An 18,999-nucleotide genomic window follows, 5' to 3' on the forward strand; every position below is an offset into this window, starting at 1 on the left:
AAAACAAAGAAAATGCTTATTTGGGCCCTTTTTGGCCCCTAATTCCTATAATGTTGGGACCAAAACTCCCAAAATCAATCCCAACCTTCCTTTTGTGGTCATAAACCTTGTGTTAAAATTTCATTGATTTCTATTCACTTTTACTAAAGTTAGAGTGCGAAAACTAAAAGTATTCGGACGACGACGACGACGACGACGCCAACGTGATAGCAATATACGACCAAAAAATTAAAATTTTTGGGGTCGTATAAAAACCAAACACATAACAATATGCACAGTAAAAAGGTCCTAATCCGATGTCAGAGTAGGTAAAAAAAAAAGCTAGACAAAATGACAATGATACATTAATTAACAAAGGACTACTAGCAGTTACTGACATGCAAGCTCCAGACCTTAAATAAACTGATTGAACGATTATGTCTTCATCAATGGAATATCAAGTACAATCCCTTTCGTTAGGGGTTTAGTATTATACCATTATAAATATATGAGAGAAACATAACCGGTATTATGCTAACAACTGGTTTTCGAATAAATGTGTTTATTTCCGATGCAAAGACCCTATAAGTGAATCAATATTAAAGCCAGAATATGCAATCTTTAATGACCTGACAACAGTATCGTAACGATATCCCTTCTTGATTAGTATGGGTGTTTAGCTTTTGAGGTAAATGCCGACATTTTTGTGCTTTGTAAAGAATATTACCATTAAACAATGGATGTAAAATACATGAACGTAAAAGATGTCTGCTTGTTCAAGTACTTGAATACTACTGATGTCCTTTTACCGATGATAAAGTTTAGTAAATGTTTTGACTAGTTTTTGATATCGAAAACCCTGGTGTAATAACTTTTCAGTAATACACACATTTTTTCGCTAAAATCTAATACGTTGATACATTAACGAGCAAATCTTACGAGTTGAGATATATAAACACAATAAGATAGTGACTAGGGAACGTCGCCATTTAAAAGCAGATAATTAACGATATGAAATGAAAAATCACCTCTTTTTTCATAGATTTTAATATTCCCGTTAATGATATTGATATCCATATCGAAAAAAAGACGGTGTTCGCTATATTCAGTGTAACGTTAGTTCAACAGGAAAAAATCTTGAGTATACATAATGAAGTCGTCATTATTGAGAGCCAATGTATCATCCAAATATCTAAAAATATTGTGAAATTTTTGTATCAGATGGTGTTTAGATGGGTCTTTGCTGATTTTAGTAATAAATTGTAACTCATAACAATACAGAAACAGGTCCGCAATAAGTGGTGCACAGTAAGTCCCCATTGGAATTCCGATAACTTGACGATAAACGGAATCTCCAAAGCGAACAAAAATATATTACCTAACAAAAATTCAAGGGCAGTTATAGAATATGATCAATTGACATAGTTCTTTTGTTTGTTGTTATTAAAAAATGACATAAACGAGTTTTAATATATGTATTCGCACTCCCACTTTTTAAACACCCATTCAATTAGGTGAGCAGGGTTTCCGCTGGCGGTCGTTGTAGCGAAAAAATTTGGCGAAAGAAATATATATAACGATTTATTTTCAATCATCTTGTTTATTTACTTTTTTCGGGTTTCTCGGACTTTAACTGATTAGACAATTTTCGGAATTTACCTTCAACTCGTTAAGATTTTGACAGAAAATCAACAATCAGTTGATTACATTTTATAGCTATCGACATCAAAGCACTAATTAATAAACATGTTGATTGTATTATATGACAAAATGATATGATGAAATGGCGCCCATCACATGTCACATAAAGGATTTATAAACCACTTGCGACCTACGTGTTTGTATCTTTTAATGATAGCCCAGAAAAGAAAACTGTTGTTATGACGAAAAATGTACAAAAGCATGAAAGGTCTCTGATTTAAAACTTTATCATTTAACTTTGATATCGATAATTGATTTTAGTGGTTACTTAAAAGTCGTTTCAGTGACACACGTGTTTCAAGCATAGTTTTACATTTATACGTTGGTCTAGAAAAAAAAATTGTCTTTATGAAGAAATCTATTCAAAAGGTTGGGAACAACCCCTCGAATGAGATAGAGTAAGCCTTCAATGTAATGACTACACCTTACATGAGGGAACAATTTCAAGTGATAACAAACTTTTGTTTTGTTGTAAAAACCACTTCTTAGTACAAAAGGGCACATGTTTTTATTTTTGAAGAAACTTTCTCAAAGAACTGTACATCTTTAAGGTATCCAAGAATTTTTTATATTCCATGACATATGTCTTCTTTATTTTTAAAAGTAAGTGCCCCCCCCCCCCCCCCCTTCTTTTAAAGTTGTTCAAAATTTAAAGGGAAATTCCGCGATTTTTTACTTATCATCTAATTATGTTCATCTTAACATAAAAAAACACATTTGCAAAGTTTTAAATTTATATTCCTTCTCATAACGGAGAAAATCAAGAATTTGAAACTTTTTTGGTTGAATTCTCGAGTGGGTCGTGACGTATTAGCCCGATTTATTGAATTCTGGGAAAAAATAAAATCTGTTTAACTCTTATAGCTTATCGACAATATACGTAATTAAAAGCGCACAGCTGACGAATGGTCGTAGTCATTAACCACAATACAAGAATGAACGAAAATGAATATAACATGTTCTCGGATTAATTTGCACTTCTCGTAAGTGCAAATTGGAACCACATTTTTTTTTAAGGTAGAACTATCAAACTTGGCAATAACATACCTGTACCCATAGGTAAAGCAATTAAAAAAAAAAAATTGATATGTCTCGCCCCGTTCGGCAGTACGAGTGAAATTAGTGTCAATATCCCATAGGATTTTTTTTATTTCCCTTAGGATTTTTCAAAATCCTACAGGATATTTAGAAATCCTATAGGATAAAGTCATAATCCCATAGGATATTTTTAATATCCTATAGGATTTTAATATCCTACGGGATTTATAATCCCTTAGGAATATAAATATATCCTATAGGATAATTTTTCTCCCTTAGGAGGAAAAAAATCCCTTAGGAAAAAAAAAAGCAAATCCTACAGGATATTTTTTTTCCTATAGGATATTCTGACTATAAAAGAATCCTGTAGGATAAAAAAAAATCCTACAGGATTAATAAAATCCTAAGGGAGAAAAAAAAGTCCTAAGGGAGAAAAAAAAGTCCTAAGGGAGAAAAAAAATCCTAAAGGAGAAAAAAATATATAATGGAGAATAAAAATCCTAAGGGAAAATAAAAAATCCTAAGGGAGAAAGAAAAATCCTAAGGGAGTAAAAAAAATCCTAATAGAAGATCGAAAGGGAGAAAAAAGACTTAAGTCAGTTATGTTCTATAACTAACTAAAAGTATTTAGCTCGAAAACAAACTGAACAACACCATGGCTAAAAAATAAAAAGAACAAACAAACAAACAAAAGCACACAAGTCACAACATAAAAAACTAAAGATGAAGCAACATAATCCCCACCAAAATCCAGGGTGATCTCCGGTGCATATAAGATAATGATAGAACAATGCATATTAATTCAGAATGTCATCAAAAAGCAGTATTTCTTTACAAAGTTTCACCAAATACAATATTCAACTTGTTGAGCCAACTCTTAACTATGAGTATGCACATGTTGTTGAGGCTAAGCATTACAAATCAAATGGGCAAATTGACACTATGGGTTGTACAGATCTTGATTGTACATTTTGGTTATATCATCCCTTTCAGTCAGCAAACCAATTATTATGTCATTTTGTTAATCATGTTCTGGAATATATCTATTGGACTAACTTGACAGACAGACACACAAATAAACAAAGAATGGATAAATCTCATTCATAAAGTGCAGGTTTTATAACTTTAAGAAACAACATAGCTGTTTCGTGACATACAAAAACACATAAGAAAGTAAAGTTTAATCATTTTAATAAATAAATAAATAAATAAATTATTTCTCTTTAAAAACAGATCAAAACATTTGTTGTCACTATGAACAATAACACATAATTCCTAATACAGTCTTTTGTCAAACTTCTTAAAATTGCATCAAGAACCATCCAGATAGCTGAATGATACAACAAAAACTCACATAAAAAGTTAAACTTAGAAATAAATAAATAAATTATTACTCCTAACACTTGTTTGTCACTATAAACAATAGCACATCATTTCAGAATAAGTTCTTATACACTTTTTCACATTTTCTTCAACAATGCAGTGTCCTTGATCACTTCTCTAAACCCATCTAACACATATTTGATGCGATAGCCTGTAAAATAATAAAAGAGCATATTTACATTTAAACAGATATCAACTTGTTCCAGGCTGTATGGTGACCTATAATTGTTTATGTTTGTGTCATTTTGGCCTTTTGTTGATAGTTGTCTCATTGGCAATCATACCACATCTTGTTTATATTAATATTATTAGCTGTATGCTTGTTCATCTTTTAGAAGTATTCATGTTTGAGTTTAAAGGACATATCTATATGAAAATCAAGGTTTCAAGGTGTAATTGAAAATGCTTTTGAAAAAGAATGTTATATGATAAGAGGAGTTATGATTTCATCCTTTTGTACTCTTCTTGGCAAATGGGGTATGTAAAAAACAAGGACTCCTCTGTCCTGCCCAGAACTGCTTCGCTTTCTGTTTTTCAGGTTATTTGTTAATACAATGTTTATTGTGAAAGTGCTTAGCACTTTTTTTTTATCAAATGTAAACTTCTGTGATACATATACTAAAAAGACACTACTTCAGTTACACAAAAAAAAAATTAAAAAAATTGAAATTAATTACAATTTACATATTATTATTAATATTATTGTGAGAAGAAATGGTGACAAGTTCAAGTAGTTACGGTGTTTCATTTGAGTAAACTTCAATTTTATTCAATATGCCTGAAGTATTTGCAAATGGACATTAACATTTGTATTATACAAATATCAATCCATCAAAAGATTTTGACAATATCCCAAATTATTAAAAAAAATATGATCTACTGACAGCATGCATTTTGTTATTTGTATTCCTACCACATTTTATTTGTAAATTTATATCAATGAAAAATAATAACTTACCCTCTTTTAAAACTGCAGTTATAACAGCATCATACCATTTCTTATCAATGGTATAATAGGCAGACACCTTTTCCCCTTTGGAATAAACCTAAAAACAATAAAATTATTTAAAACATTTTCACAAACAAAAACTGTTAAAAAGAAAAGTTATGCAGTAACATTGAAGGTAAAATGCATATTAATAGTAAAGAATTTCTCATATTTGTGGAAGACATTGCAGAAGTTTTGTAGTGTCTCAATAGTGTATAAATTACACACAGCAGAACCCATACAAATGTGTATTTTAAACTGAGATCAGAGTTAGACAACTCTCTGCTAATCTGTCTAGATATGTAAGCAAGTGTAAATGCTGGACATTGTTAGATCAAAAATAGTTTTAGAAAAACAAAATTAATACTAAATTGACAAACAAAAAAATTTGCTGATTTTATGTTTATGATTACAATAAATAGAAAGAAGAAAGAATCTCTGGTTGAAAAAATCAATACAAGCTATAAATTCTAGGTAATTTGGTCTCTGGTAGAATGTTGTCTCATGGGCATCCATACCACATATTCTGTTTTCATAAATCATGAGAAATTAATTAAAAATTATATTACCTGAATTTCTTCTGTCTGCTCATCTTCTTGTGTTTTTTCAGCTCGCTATTAAAATAAAATAAATACAAATGTAAAAATATGTCATAACATTTTCATATTAAGAGTCCAGTGATATTATTAAATAAGTTAAAGAGAGAGTCAATATGATTACTTGTTATTGTCATCTGACTATCTTGTACAAAATATGAGATGATTTTGCAAACTGATATAACCATATTTCCATATGTATGAGTATAAACAAACTAAATTGAATCACAGACTTATCTTTTTGTATCAGTAAATCTTTTTTAAATTTGTCAACAATCCACATTTGTTGAATTATGACTTTTCTTATACTAAAAAAGTTACTTATATTTAATAGATGCTTAATGGTTGATTTCTATTTAAATGTATGCATATAGGTTAATATTGGTAATCCTAAATGAAGTACTTTCTAATGGACGAAAATAATCAATGAACTCTTAAATAAATATTGCAATTTTCAACTTGCATGAAATTATAAAAATTATGATCCAATTAGCTTAAATAACTAAAACCATGCATTACGTATATGTGAAGTTTTTATTGAAGATGAAGCGCATGTTTTATTAAGATGTCCTCTTTATGACGATTTAAGAAACCATTTATATCATGTTGCTAAAACTTTAAATGATAATTTTAATACTTTGGATGATAATCAAAAGTTCGTGTTTTTATTCTCAGATGTAAATATGATTCGTGTGTGTGCCAAAACCTGCCAATTAATTTTAAAAAGACGTAGAAATTTTATATATTGTACATAGAATTTTATTTCATATTATGTATTATTATTATCTATGCATTTTAATAGTCTCTTATAATTCTGTATAGAATGGCTCTCATTTTATATAGTGTTATTTTACAATGTATAAAGATTGATTGTACTTGTTGAGAGATGAGACTTAAATAAAACATTGAATTGAATTGAATTGCATTCATACCTCACGCAGTCTGTCAAGGATGTTTAGAAGCTCTCCTTCTTTGTTTCTTTTTCTGCTACTGGTTGCCTAAAATAAATTGTTCCATTTAACAATCAGTCATGTTAAGGATGTTAATTGACTTAATGTTGTCAAAAGTTTATAACTTCTGTCTAAAAGTGGATCCAGATTCAAATTGCCAGGTTGATCAAAATATTTTTCTTGCAATTAAAAGGTGCAAAATAATTATATATTGCATAAATAAACCAAATTCAGATATGTTTGACTAAAAATCTTACATTTATTGTACGGAATAAATTGCTTAAAAAACAATTATATAAATTTGAAGGTCTCGATTGAGGATATAAAACCGTATTTTCCTTGACTTTGAGGTGAAATTTACACAATGTCTTTTCTTTCAGTTGATTAGGTGGCTAAAACTGAAAACCAAATTAAAAAGCTTAATTGTTAAGTGATACAAGAAAAAAATTAAGGCACCATAGCGAACACATTTAAATGTTTCATTTACTTTTATCTACTGGCATCTCAACCAGATAATATACCTTAGAAGTGGATGGTGTTTCTGGAATAGTTCGAACTTGTGAACCTGTTGGTGTATCAGGAATGACATCCAACTCCAACTCTTCATTCTAAAAGACAAAAAACATTCTCATTAAAGGTCATGCAACAAAACTTCTTATCAGAAAAGTATTATATTGTCAGATCAGCTGTTAGTACAAACGAATGGATGAGGGTAATGATGTGAAATTTAAATTTCATTTATATTTATTTGTGAAATGTATAAAGTAAAACGTTGATTGAAAATATTATTTTAGGAACATCAAACTAGTCAGGGCTTTAGGGGTCATTATAATGGTTCAGCATAACACTGGTGTTGAGTTGTTTTCTTAAATCAAGATTATTAAATTGTCTTTTACACTTGTCAATAAGCACCTTAAATATTCAAAATCTGCTTGTTCATAAAAATGTGTACTGTAACGTCGAGACTTTCAGTTAATTATGTTTGTTATAAATGCATACTAAGTTCTTACAATTATCATGATTTAACAAATTTTAACTATGACAAATGTAAAGCTTACCTGAATTGTATCCTCCACATCTTGTTCTCTGAGTGAGAAGTCAGTGTCTTCAAATTCATACACATCCTACAAAGACATTTAACATGTTAAAAGAGTTTCAATATATATTATTTTGTGATGTTACTTCAGTGTATACATATGAGCAAAGAGCTATCTAGAAAAGCAACCTAAATTCATCAAGTGTCTATATCCATCAAATTGAAAACAGCTCAAACTGCTAAAGCCTATGAACCAGTTTCATATTGAGTTGGTACAAGTGTTTTTGAAAAGTAAGTGGTATTTATACATCTAAATTTGCAAACTGATGTATTTTATCTGGTAAAATAGTTAAATAACACACTTTGCTATGTTATCCTATAAATTAAAAAAAAAATACAATTTAAAGCTTGGCATATTACTTTGTTGATGACTGTCTGTAAGCCTCTACATGTTCGTTATTTTTTTTTTTTTGTTAGGTTTATGTCTAACAGAGAATTTATCTATAATAAAACACTACTGTGTTGTTTTTATTGAGCAAACATGAGTTTCTGTCCTTTATTTTGGTATGAACAGGTGTGAAAGACAATAGACTGACAATCGCACTCAAAGTAAAAAAAAAAGTACCTGATCTGGTATTTGATTTCTTTCAACCAACTCTTCCAACTCTTCAACTCTGGACTTGAGCCGGAGAATCTCATTCTACAAAAAAAAACAAATTTAATGTATCTGTTGCATTTAGTCATGTATTGATTCGGATATTTCAAATATTTGTTGCAATTATAAATTTGTCTCCATCTCAAATAAATGTTAACAGGTATAGTATTAATTTGGATATGTGGTAAAAAAAAAAGAGTTTATTAGACTTTTTACTCTAAACAATTCTAATTCTTTTTTTGCCTTTTGACTCGAGGTGTTGTCCTTGACCAATTAAGGAATTTTACACTGGTTTAATACAATACAAAATTGGCTTTTGCCTTTTAATTCTGTGTTCTTGTCAATTTTTTATAAAATAACTATTGATTTAAAGTCTTTAACCTGATACATGATTAAATTTTACTAAATATTTCACATCTCTTTATATATATCATACCTGTAAACGCCTCACTGTTGGTCCATTTGATGTGCTGTTTTGACTCTGAGACTGAACCTGAAAGATGAAAAAAAAATCAATATTGACTGAACAGAAATTTAAGCTATTTATAAATTAACCAACATCTTTACCACAGTCAACCATTTTCAAATGGACATTGAACCTTGTCTGTTATGGAGAGATTGTATAGAATTAAAGACATTTTTATAATTCAAAAAATTCACTCAATTCTTTAATTTAAAAATTGCTTCATCTTTTGCAAACTTGAATAGGTTATAACAACCTTTCAGTGTTTTATTTGCACTGAATCAATTGTTTGTTAAATGATAAAAACTTTTCATACAACAAGACGTTAGTCAAATTCACAATTTTGAAAAAAAAACATTAATCTGATCAGGGAAAATCATCTGATTGATTTTTTGTCATTAAATTTGATTTTTAGATATAAAACAATTTGCACTTTGCTTCACAAAAAGGGTAACTTGATGTTTATAACTTTAAAAAAAATGGTAAAAGAAAATATGCAACATTTTTTATCATTGTTATTATAACAGGGGCAATTTATGATCTTTGATATTTAAGTTATAAATCAAAATAAATACATCCTATTTAACAAAAAAAAGAATGCTGTTGTTTTTAAATCAGTTTTTCTTCTTCATTTTACTTATAAGTTACCTTTATATTTCTGGTCTGCTTACGAAACTCTGGCAGATTGACTAGTCCGCTATTCAGTTGACTTAGATGTCTGTGAACTACTACTTCGGATTTGACGCTGACAAGATGCTTGAAAAGTCCTGGTTTGATGGTAGTCTCTTTTCTATTGGATTGGTGCAGCAAACCAGCTTCATGGGAGTTGATTATATCTATAACCAGGTCAAAACAGCACTCTGGAAGGGTTGACAGGTAAATCTGTTCCTTGAAAGAACCACCAAACGTACCTTCCTAGAATTAAAATGGGTTTCATGTCAACAATAAATCATTACATTTAAAGGATCTACAGAGTTCTGTAAGACATTCTATTTTTATTCAAAACAGTAAATAAGTCATGTTCTTATACACAACATTGCTGTTTATTCTACATGCTGCTGAAAAAGTTATCATTAACATGCGAACAATCAGTTCAATTTATTACCTATTTCAATAAAACCACTATCCTACATTTCATTATATTGATTATTAAAAAGCATGTATTTTTTTAACAAATCCAGATATCCAAATGGAAATTTTTATTGGTGTTGTATTTCAAACTTACATGCTTTGCTGGGTTGAAGCCTAAAAGAGGCATCACCTTCTTTCTCCACAGTCTGTTAGAGGTGTTTAAAAAAGTTTGTCTTGCTGCTGCACCTGATTCTGGATGAGCCTCTCTCATGATCTAAAATATAAATTCAGAAATTTGTACTACATTACTACACAAAGGCATTTAATACCTTCATATTCATGGCAAAAAACTCATTGTTTAATTGTGAACTATCACATCCAGGCTGGTATTATCATTTTTTTTACTCTGTAAATAAAAATGCTTGCCATGGACCTAGTTTCAATAAATAAAGAAAAAAAACTTTATTTTGCAATGTTCTCTTAAGTTATGTCAATCCTTATTGGAAATTGAACTAATAATTTACATTAGCTATATCAAAATGCAAATTTAATATAAAAATCCTATAACAAACACAACTTTGCAATTACTTTTGTAGGATAAACTTATTAAAGATCTATTAAAGTTTGTTAATATCCTTTTCATTGACAAGTATTTTCAACTTCTACCTGATAAGAAAATCACAACTATCACACACAATTTGAAACCATCGTAGAGAAAAAGGGGGAGCAGACTATCAGTCAGGAATCTGATGTACAGTAGTTATCGTTTGTTCATGTAATTTATACGAGTTTCTCGTTTCTCGTTTTGTTTATATAGATTAGACCGTTGGTTTTCCCGTTTGAATGGTTTTTCACTAGTAATTTTGGGCCCCTTTATAGTTTGTTGTTCGGTGTGAGCCAAGGCTCCGTGTTGAAGGCTGTACTTTAACCTATAATGGTTTACTTTTTAAATTGTTACTTGGATGGAGAGTTGTCTCATTGGCACTCACACCACATCTTCCTATATCTATGTACCAGGGCACACTTTACAAGGGCAATTACAATAACAGTTTTACTACTGTACAGAATGACTTTTAAAGTTCAATTTTAATCAATATTTTATTGACTTAATAGACCATTGTATAAGATTTTTTAAAAAAATCAATTTGGGCATAAATAACATTTAATATTTAATTAACATCATGTGCATCACTATCATGGGTGGTCAATAAAATAAGTAATTTAGTACTCACCCTGAGTTCTTCATGCAGACTCTTATGGACAAACTTTGTCTTTGTCTTTTGTGTAGGCTTACTATTGACTGCTGGTATGTCATCTAAAATTTTCAAAAATAATCAAATTCCAAATTTAAAATCAACAGGAAGGCTCAAACTCTACACATTTAAAATCCTGACATGAATAAAGACGAAAAAACATATAAGAAGCTATAAAACCATAAGAGATCATAATTATTTCATTTCTTAAAATAAATATATTTTAGATTTGCACAAGATGATATTTTTTAAATATTTACATAACAAATGCTTTCAGCAATTGCTCTGTGATCAATATTTTTCTTAAATTGTACAACACTTTTGGGAAAGTTGGTTCTCCTTGGTTTAAATGAGTCCTATGGTCTGATGAGTCAACATTGTTAATTTTTTTTCAACCAATTCTATAGTTAATAACTTTTTATGTCATTTCCACGCATTAGGGACGGATTCTGACATTATGTATGTGCCAGTCCCTAGTCAGGAGCATGTTATACATGTTATACATTGATTGCTGTTTCTGGTTGAAGATCGTGTTTGTTTTATTCCTAAATCTTTTCTTTAATTTTTTTACATTTTCTGGTTCCCAACTGATAAGTTTATGCTAAGGGATATCGGGATTACTCATCTTTGAGGGTGGTACAGTGACCTATAGTTGCTTACTTTACAACATTGGATCTCTTGGGTCTGATGAGGAAGATTGTCTCATTAATTCATATCAACTTATTTTTATATTTTAAATATAGCCTAATTAATTCACTTTGTTTAAAGAAATTAGAACAGTATCTCACCAGGACAAGACCAACTTTTTAAAAATCAAAATGCTGAATAATGCAAAAATTTGTTTCTTTTTATATATTTGTCACAAAGGTCAATGAAATGTGTATAATCCATTGTATAAGAGGACAATCTTATTCATTTAATCAATAAACTAAGTACCTTCTAATCTTGCAAACTGTAGGTGTAAACTGTCAAGTGTATCGTGAAGGTCTGTTAGAAAGTTGGATCTTGACTTCCTGTTTTCCAAACTTGAAAAGGTTTTATCTACAGCTTTGTATCTGTGCAAGGGGAGGCTTGCCAATATCTCTTCTTCTGCCTGAAGATAAAAATAAATAATCAAAAGATGTTCTCAACTTGTTTAAATAAGCATGTGACCATGCCCTCAATTTAAACTGCCCAAATTAACCTATTTGAATATCTGGGGAGGATGTTACTCATATCAATATAACCCAGTATGCAAGTAGAGGACTCAGACAAAATTGAAATAAAGTCATGTATAATATTGGTTGCATTTTAAAACTTTCAAAAAACCTTAATACTATCATGATTATGATCAAAACTTGCTCTTAAAGAAGACTCAAGGTTACAAAAAATCAAGCAAAACACTTTTTTATTTCTTAACTAACTTCATTTGTTACACTATTAGTTGTTACTTTATGATAAGGTAGAAAAATCATCCCATTTTTTTGCATCAAACTTGACATTCTTTTTTTAACTCATTGGTAACTATATTTCTTCTTATCATTTTTAAATAAGCTGTACTAAAATTTAACTTTTGTATAATTTAAACCATTTATGTAATTTAAGGTGTTTTTTGTATTTTTCATGTTTTTTATTTTAACTTTTTTCTCCTATTAGTTTAATAGAAAACAAGTACAGTAACAAAAATAAATTTGCATGCTTCTCTCAAAGGCAGATTTTCCATGTTCAAAGGAACGTAAAATTGGGTAAAAAATCTAATTTGGCATTAAACTTAGAAAGATCATACCATAGGGAACATGTGTTTTAAGTTTTAATTTGAATGAACTTCAACCATTGTCAACTTCATCAAAAATTACCTTGACCAAAACTTTAACCTGAAACCGCAACTTTCATTTTTCTATGTGAAGCGGACTGTGAAATTGGGGTCAAAAGTCTACCTAGGCTTAAAATTAGAAAGATCATATCATAAACAAGAAGTGTACAAAGTGTCAACTTGACTGGACTTCAGCTTCTTCAAAAACTACCTTGACCAAAAACTTTAAGCTGAAACCAGACAAAGACTGACAGACTATCAGACTGACAAAAGAACGGATGCACAAACCAGAAAACATTATGTCCCCCTACATGCTCTACTATTGTAGGAGGGGCATAATAAAAATAGCAAAACCCTATATTTAAAAAAAAAGATTAATATAAGCAATGCCCACTTAATAGATTTCACATAACATTAAGTATTGACATGTTTCAGAAAGTGTAGATCACTTTGTATTGGAAAAGAGTATTGTTAATTAATAAAAAAAAATCGCAAATTAATATGAGATTAAAAAGAAATGATAATTTTTTTTCACCAATTAATACATGTAATATGAGATAGAAAAAAATGATCTAATATAAAACCATAGTAAACGAATGCATATTTTGAAAGTGACCAAACACTGGATTTTATATCTATATAAATATAAAAAACTTCGTAAATCTCAACGTTTGTTTAGAAGTTACTTAGGCCAGGGAAAAATAATTGTTGATTCCCCATACCTGCCCAGGTATTATATTCTAAATAGCAGAAGACAACAATCATGACAGCTATGTCAAAGTACTGGAATTAAAATCTTAGCAATAAAGGTGTATAAATATTCCAAACTCAACTATCACAAGTGGGTCTCATTGGGGCTAAGCAAGACCTGTGTTAATGGGTTTTGTGTAGGCATGACACGTGAAATGCAAATTATTGTGCCGTGAAAAACAGGAAATGGAGTCTTGCAGGACATGTAATTACAAAAAATGAAAGTTGCTCAACATACATAGTGTAAGTGGGATATGGGCATTTGACAAAACAGTGAGCTGGATCTGGGATCAGAACCCCCAACAATGAGACCCCCTCACAGTACTTAAAGCTTTGATTTGAGAGAATCTCTACTGTGATAGACAAGTAGTCCAAAATATCATGATGTCTGAAAGGCTATTTTTCTTTTTTTCTGGCGACACCTTCTTAGATCCTACGACATAGGAAGGCCTCCCAGAAAAATATTAAAATAGCCTTGCCAGACGTCATTGTAGGATGGCATCACAGAAAAAAATAAAAATTGCGTTGGCAAATGTCATAATTATTTTAACTACTGTAAAGTAGAGTTTTACATTTATACACATAGCCTCATAGGCATTTGTTCAAGTTGTTTCTATCCATGGGAAGGTTGACTATCCATATAAATAGAATTATAAATATATTGATAGTGGACCTTCCCATGGATAGAATTAAATGCTTGTTATTATATTATACATTTATTGCTAAGATTTCAACCCCTGTGTCAGTGATTGTGAACTTGTCATACTAGTCTACTAGTCCAAATTATTATGCTGTCGAGAAAGGCTATTTTTGATTTTGCTTTAGAAGGTGTCCAAATTTGTATTATTGAAAGACAGTACTAAAACGGCAGAATTATTTGGACTAACTAGTCTATATATTTATATAAACTCTTCCAATTTGTATTATTGAAAGACAGTACTAAAACGGCAGAATTATTTGGACTAACTAGTCTATATATTTATATAAACTCTTTATCATAGATCACAAATATTAATACCTGTATGTACAAATGATGTACGCGCTCTGCTTTAGTTTAAATGGCTATCAGTGGCGGATCCAGGAATGTTCATAAGTGGGGGCCCACTGACTGACCTAAGAGGGGGCCCGCTCTGTCACTGATTATATAAGCAGCCATTTTTTTCCCCAAAAAAGCCCCCCCCCCCCTTTTCCCATAAACCCGCCGGCTATAAATCCGTGGCTCTTTAAAGTCCTTTTGATAATTTATTTCTGACTTACTGTATTCTGTACTGACTTACGCAGCTAGAATTGGAAAACTTCGGCAGTTTTTTAATCTGGGCACCTAGATGTATAAGTAACGGATATGAAATAAAATGACGAGAGAGAAACCAGTCAATGTCAATACATAGTTTTAGAATCTGTTGGGAAATGCCAAGGAGTTCCGGATTATCGAGGATTTGTATTGCAAGACCCTTGCAAGACTTACTTTACAAATCCAAGGGATTAATCAGATATTAGAATCTAATAGAAATATATATTTATAAATTTAGATCGTTCAGTGTTGTCAGAGACATATACACACAGAGATTCTTTGTATATATGTCTCTGGTGTTGTCTATTTGGTAATTTTTTTTTTTTTATTGACGTAATCATTTTTGTGCGTTCATATCGTACATTATTATAAATATTTAATACATAATTGAATTCTCTGTTGTAATTAGCCATATAACTTATGTAATGTATCACAAATTTTTACAATGGTGCAAGCGTCTTAACTGATTTTCGGTTTGACTTGAATAAATTTTAAGATTGTAATAGTTTAATCCTTGTTTAATCGGCTAAGAAGGCAACATTTAACATCAGAATCTGACTGAGGAAGGGTATCTGTTATCCAAAATATTAATAAATAATTACATTTATAGTTACCTTTTTATGTATTTGGAGTTGTTTTCTACACTTTTCGGACCATATGAGTATTTGGATCGTACGCGTACTTTTTCTAAATACTCGTACGTACGCGTACGGTTGGACTAATTTTAAAATTTACTGATTAAATTCCAATTATATATCAATCACAGATGAAATTAACTGAAATCCCCAACAGTTAAATTGTAGGTGGAATATTTATAATAAAAACTTAATTTTTCGACTTCTTAAAAGGGACAACTTTTAGGCCTACAATACTTCAAATAAAAACGGAATTAAAACCGACAAAATATTGGACAGAATTATAAAATATGGAAATCAAACAAAGGTGCCTGTATGTACACATTTAAATTCTTAATTTCAATCGATTTTAAAATGTTCACCTATTCTTTTTATTCATCTAATATTGTAATAACTTTAATTTGTAACAGTCAATAAAAGATGTGTTCGCCAAAAATTAACAAATATTGATCCAAATACATTTATGATCCGGCTTGTACTAGATCGTACAAGTATAATCATACAGTGGAACCGTAAGCGTATGATCGGACCGTATGATTATATAAATACGCATACGATACAGACCGTACGCGTACGGTCTAAATACTCATATGGTCTGTAACTTACATATGTTTCTGTTACAATAAAACATTAAGGCACAGCGTAATTAAAAGGCTTAGATCTATAACATGAAAACTGAAACGAACTTTCATCCCACAAAAGAGAGGGACCTTTATCGGGACTTCGGGATTTCATGTTTTTAACCCTGGATTTCTGAATAATGACTGCACTTCCTCTCATATAAGAGCCCCCTCCATACAATGATTAGTCCAACCCAAAATTAAACTTTCCCAAAGACAGTTAGGGGTTTGAGTTAAAAAAATCATTATAAAAGATTTGCGTAATTAAATTGTATATTTCATAAAGAGAACTAACTATGATTTATATGTAGAAAGTCCTTGATTTTATAGTACTGTAGAATCTATCATATACTATTTTTTTTCTCAACAGTATTATGAGTATATAAGACATGTTTAATGATTTCAATCTTTTTTAGACGTTAAAAGTTTATAACCCGTTTAACTGATACAAAATTCTAGACCGACTGAAATATTTAAATGACACTACACAGTATAACCCTTTAAAATATAAGACATACCGCCCCTCCCCTCGGACTCTTACATAAATAACATGAAAAATGAAAAAGTACAATAGGCTACAATTCGATCAGTTTTCGTGATTATTTCAATTAATTACAAAGAAAATATTTACATTGAACTATAGTACATGCAGTACACGCATCAACTATTTTGTAAGAAATAACTTAAAAAATTTATATGAAATGATCTAATAAAAAAGTAACGGTTTCATGGTGCTAAGAAATAATTAGTTTGCATGAATAATTATGAATATAATAAAAGGTAAATATTTCAAGATTATTCTCTAATATATATTTTGATGTCTATACTGCCTATTGTTTCTAACAAAATGGATCATATAATGGTGAGAAAAATTTAAACAATTCACTTACAATGTAACTGTCTATTACCGCGTTTTATGATTTTTCACGATGAATTGAATCAAATCAAATATTTTATATAGATACACCTCTTAACCTGTTAGTGTACAATTCAAACATCAACACAATATGTTTTAATAAAATATAGAAATTACAAAACAATCTAAAAAAAAATCAAAACCACTATCAAAAGAGTTATAAGAGAGAGAGAAAGGGGGCGTGCAACTCAGTCAACCTTTTCTTCATGTGCTTTTTCTAACAAATCGACTTTATCATATTTACAAGAATGTGTCCATAGTAAGCAGATGCCCCACTCACACTATCATTTTAGATGTTTAATTGACCGTAAAATTCGAATAAAATCTCTAATTTGGCATTTAAATTAGAATGATCATATCATAGGAAACATGTGAACTAAGTTTCAAATTGATTTGACTTTAAAAACTACCTCGTCCAAAACTTTAACCTGACGAACGAACGAAGGGACGGACAGACAAATGGACTCACATACCAGAAAACATTATGCCCCTATACTATCGTAGGTGTGACCTAAAAAATACTGAAAATTGGGGCACACTCCTCCTTGTTTTAACGTTGTAAGTCTAACCATGAATAAATATAAATGTAACGTTGAAAAGTGATCGAGTCAGTCAGGGACTTTCTAGTGTAAAAAGTTCCTGTTTAAATTCAAACATAATTTCATTAATTGATTCATTAATTCTTTTTTTTTGTACATATTACATAAAAGAGAGACCTTCAAACTCATAAATCGAAAATAAAAAATACGGTGACCTAGGCTATAGTTGTAAATGTCTGTGTCATTTTGGTATCTTATGGAGAGTTGTCTCATTGGCAATTGGCAATAATACAACATTTCAAATTTTCATAACTTTTTTTTTTCAAATAAAAGCAAGCAGCTGAAATAAAGATATAAAAGGTGAACAAATACTTACATCGTCTTCATCAGTTGAAATCTTCACGTCTATTGTTGTCACTTCACCTAAGGAAACTTCCAGTACGGGAAACTGGCCAGGTCTGTTGGTGCAAGCAAACATAAGTGTGTTGTTGTCTGAATCACAAGTGAACCACCAAAAAAGGCCTTTGCTACTGCTCGAAGCCATTATTTGCGTTCTGATTAATTTTCGATTAAGATTCGACGGAAAAGTGCTAAGTTATGAAATCTGACAGGGAAAACAAGTCATAAAAAGAGAAATTAATTAGCCAATCATATTATTGACCAATTAGGTAAAGATAATTAAACAGGTATTGTTATTCTAATTGGTAGACCAATCACTGACCCATGAATAATATGAAATGGGAGGGGCTAAATTAAAAGAAAAAACGATCACTTTTTATTTCTCAATTTTAGTAATATTTATTTACGTTTCAAAAAAATGAAACTTAACTTGAAAAAAAAAGCTGATAAATTTTATAACATAAATACATAATTAAATACATAGAGCAAAATATGTACACTTTTTAGAATTAACCAAGAGCACACATGGGAATTTATATATCTTATGAAAAAAATTAGCTCTCTTAATTTTGATTATTTTTTGGTAGATTCATAATTTTCTTACACATTAATATATTTGGACGTTTTAATTATTTTTTTTTTATCAATAAAAGTGTTTATTTTTACATATATCTCTGTGCATATAGTGGAACTCATCTCCAAAATCGGTTCTGTAACATAATTTACAAGTTCTTCTATCTACCTGAATATTTGTCCATCTTTTATATATCAATGAGTAGTTTATGGTTGGTGGTTCTAAATTTGCATAAAGTGTAAAAATCACGAAATTTTTAAATATCAAAATAGTTCTGAAAGCCAAAAGTATCCTGTAAAAAAATGCTTGCACATTTAAAATCATGTTTGTTGAAATTGATCTTTGAGTTTCGTTCTGATTGTATTATTTT

The 18,999-nt window shown here is 30.1% G+C and overlaps 1 protein-coding gene across 2 annotated transcripts; it reads right to left on the reverse strand.

The window, feature by feature from the left end:
- Window positions 1–3,892: 3,892 nt before the first annotated feature.
- On the reverse strand, window positions 3,893–18,260 carry LOC143080189 (uncharacterized). 2 transcript variants are annotated; one of them, XM_076255917.1, is made up of 13 exons: window positions 18,033–18,260; window positions 12,050–12,206; window positions 11,093–11,175; window positions 10,015–10,134; window positions 9,438–9,704; window positions 8,763–8,819; window positions 8,297–8,371; window positions 7,694–7,759; window positions 7,157–7,243; window positions 6,618–6,683; window positions 5,659–5,703; window positions 5,060–5,147; window positions 3,893–4,252 (listed from the first exon to the last, which is right to left on the reverse strand). In XM_076255917.1, exons 1-13 carry the CDS (start codon window positions 18,198–18,200, stop codon window positions 4,179–4,181), a joined length of 1,353 nt encoding a protein of 450 aa, XP_076112032.1. In that variant the 5' UTR covers window positions 18,201–18,260; the 3' UTR covers window positions 3,893–4,178. The 2 variants fall into 2 exon arrangements, with proteins under 2 accessions (XP_076112032.1, XP_076112034.1); XM_076255919.1 differs by lacking the exon at window positions 18,033–18,260 and adding an exon at window positions 14,913–15,008.
- Window positions 18,261–18,999: the final 739 nt, after the last annotated feature.

Source organism: Mytilus galloprovincialis, chromosome 6, assembly GCF_965363235.1.
Source record: "Mytilus galloprovincialis chromosome 6, xbMytGall1.hap1.1, whole genome shotgun sequence".
NCBI lineage: Eukaryota > Metazoa > Mollusca > Bivalvia > Mytilida > Mytilidae > Mytilus > Mytilus galloprovincialis.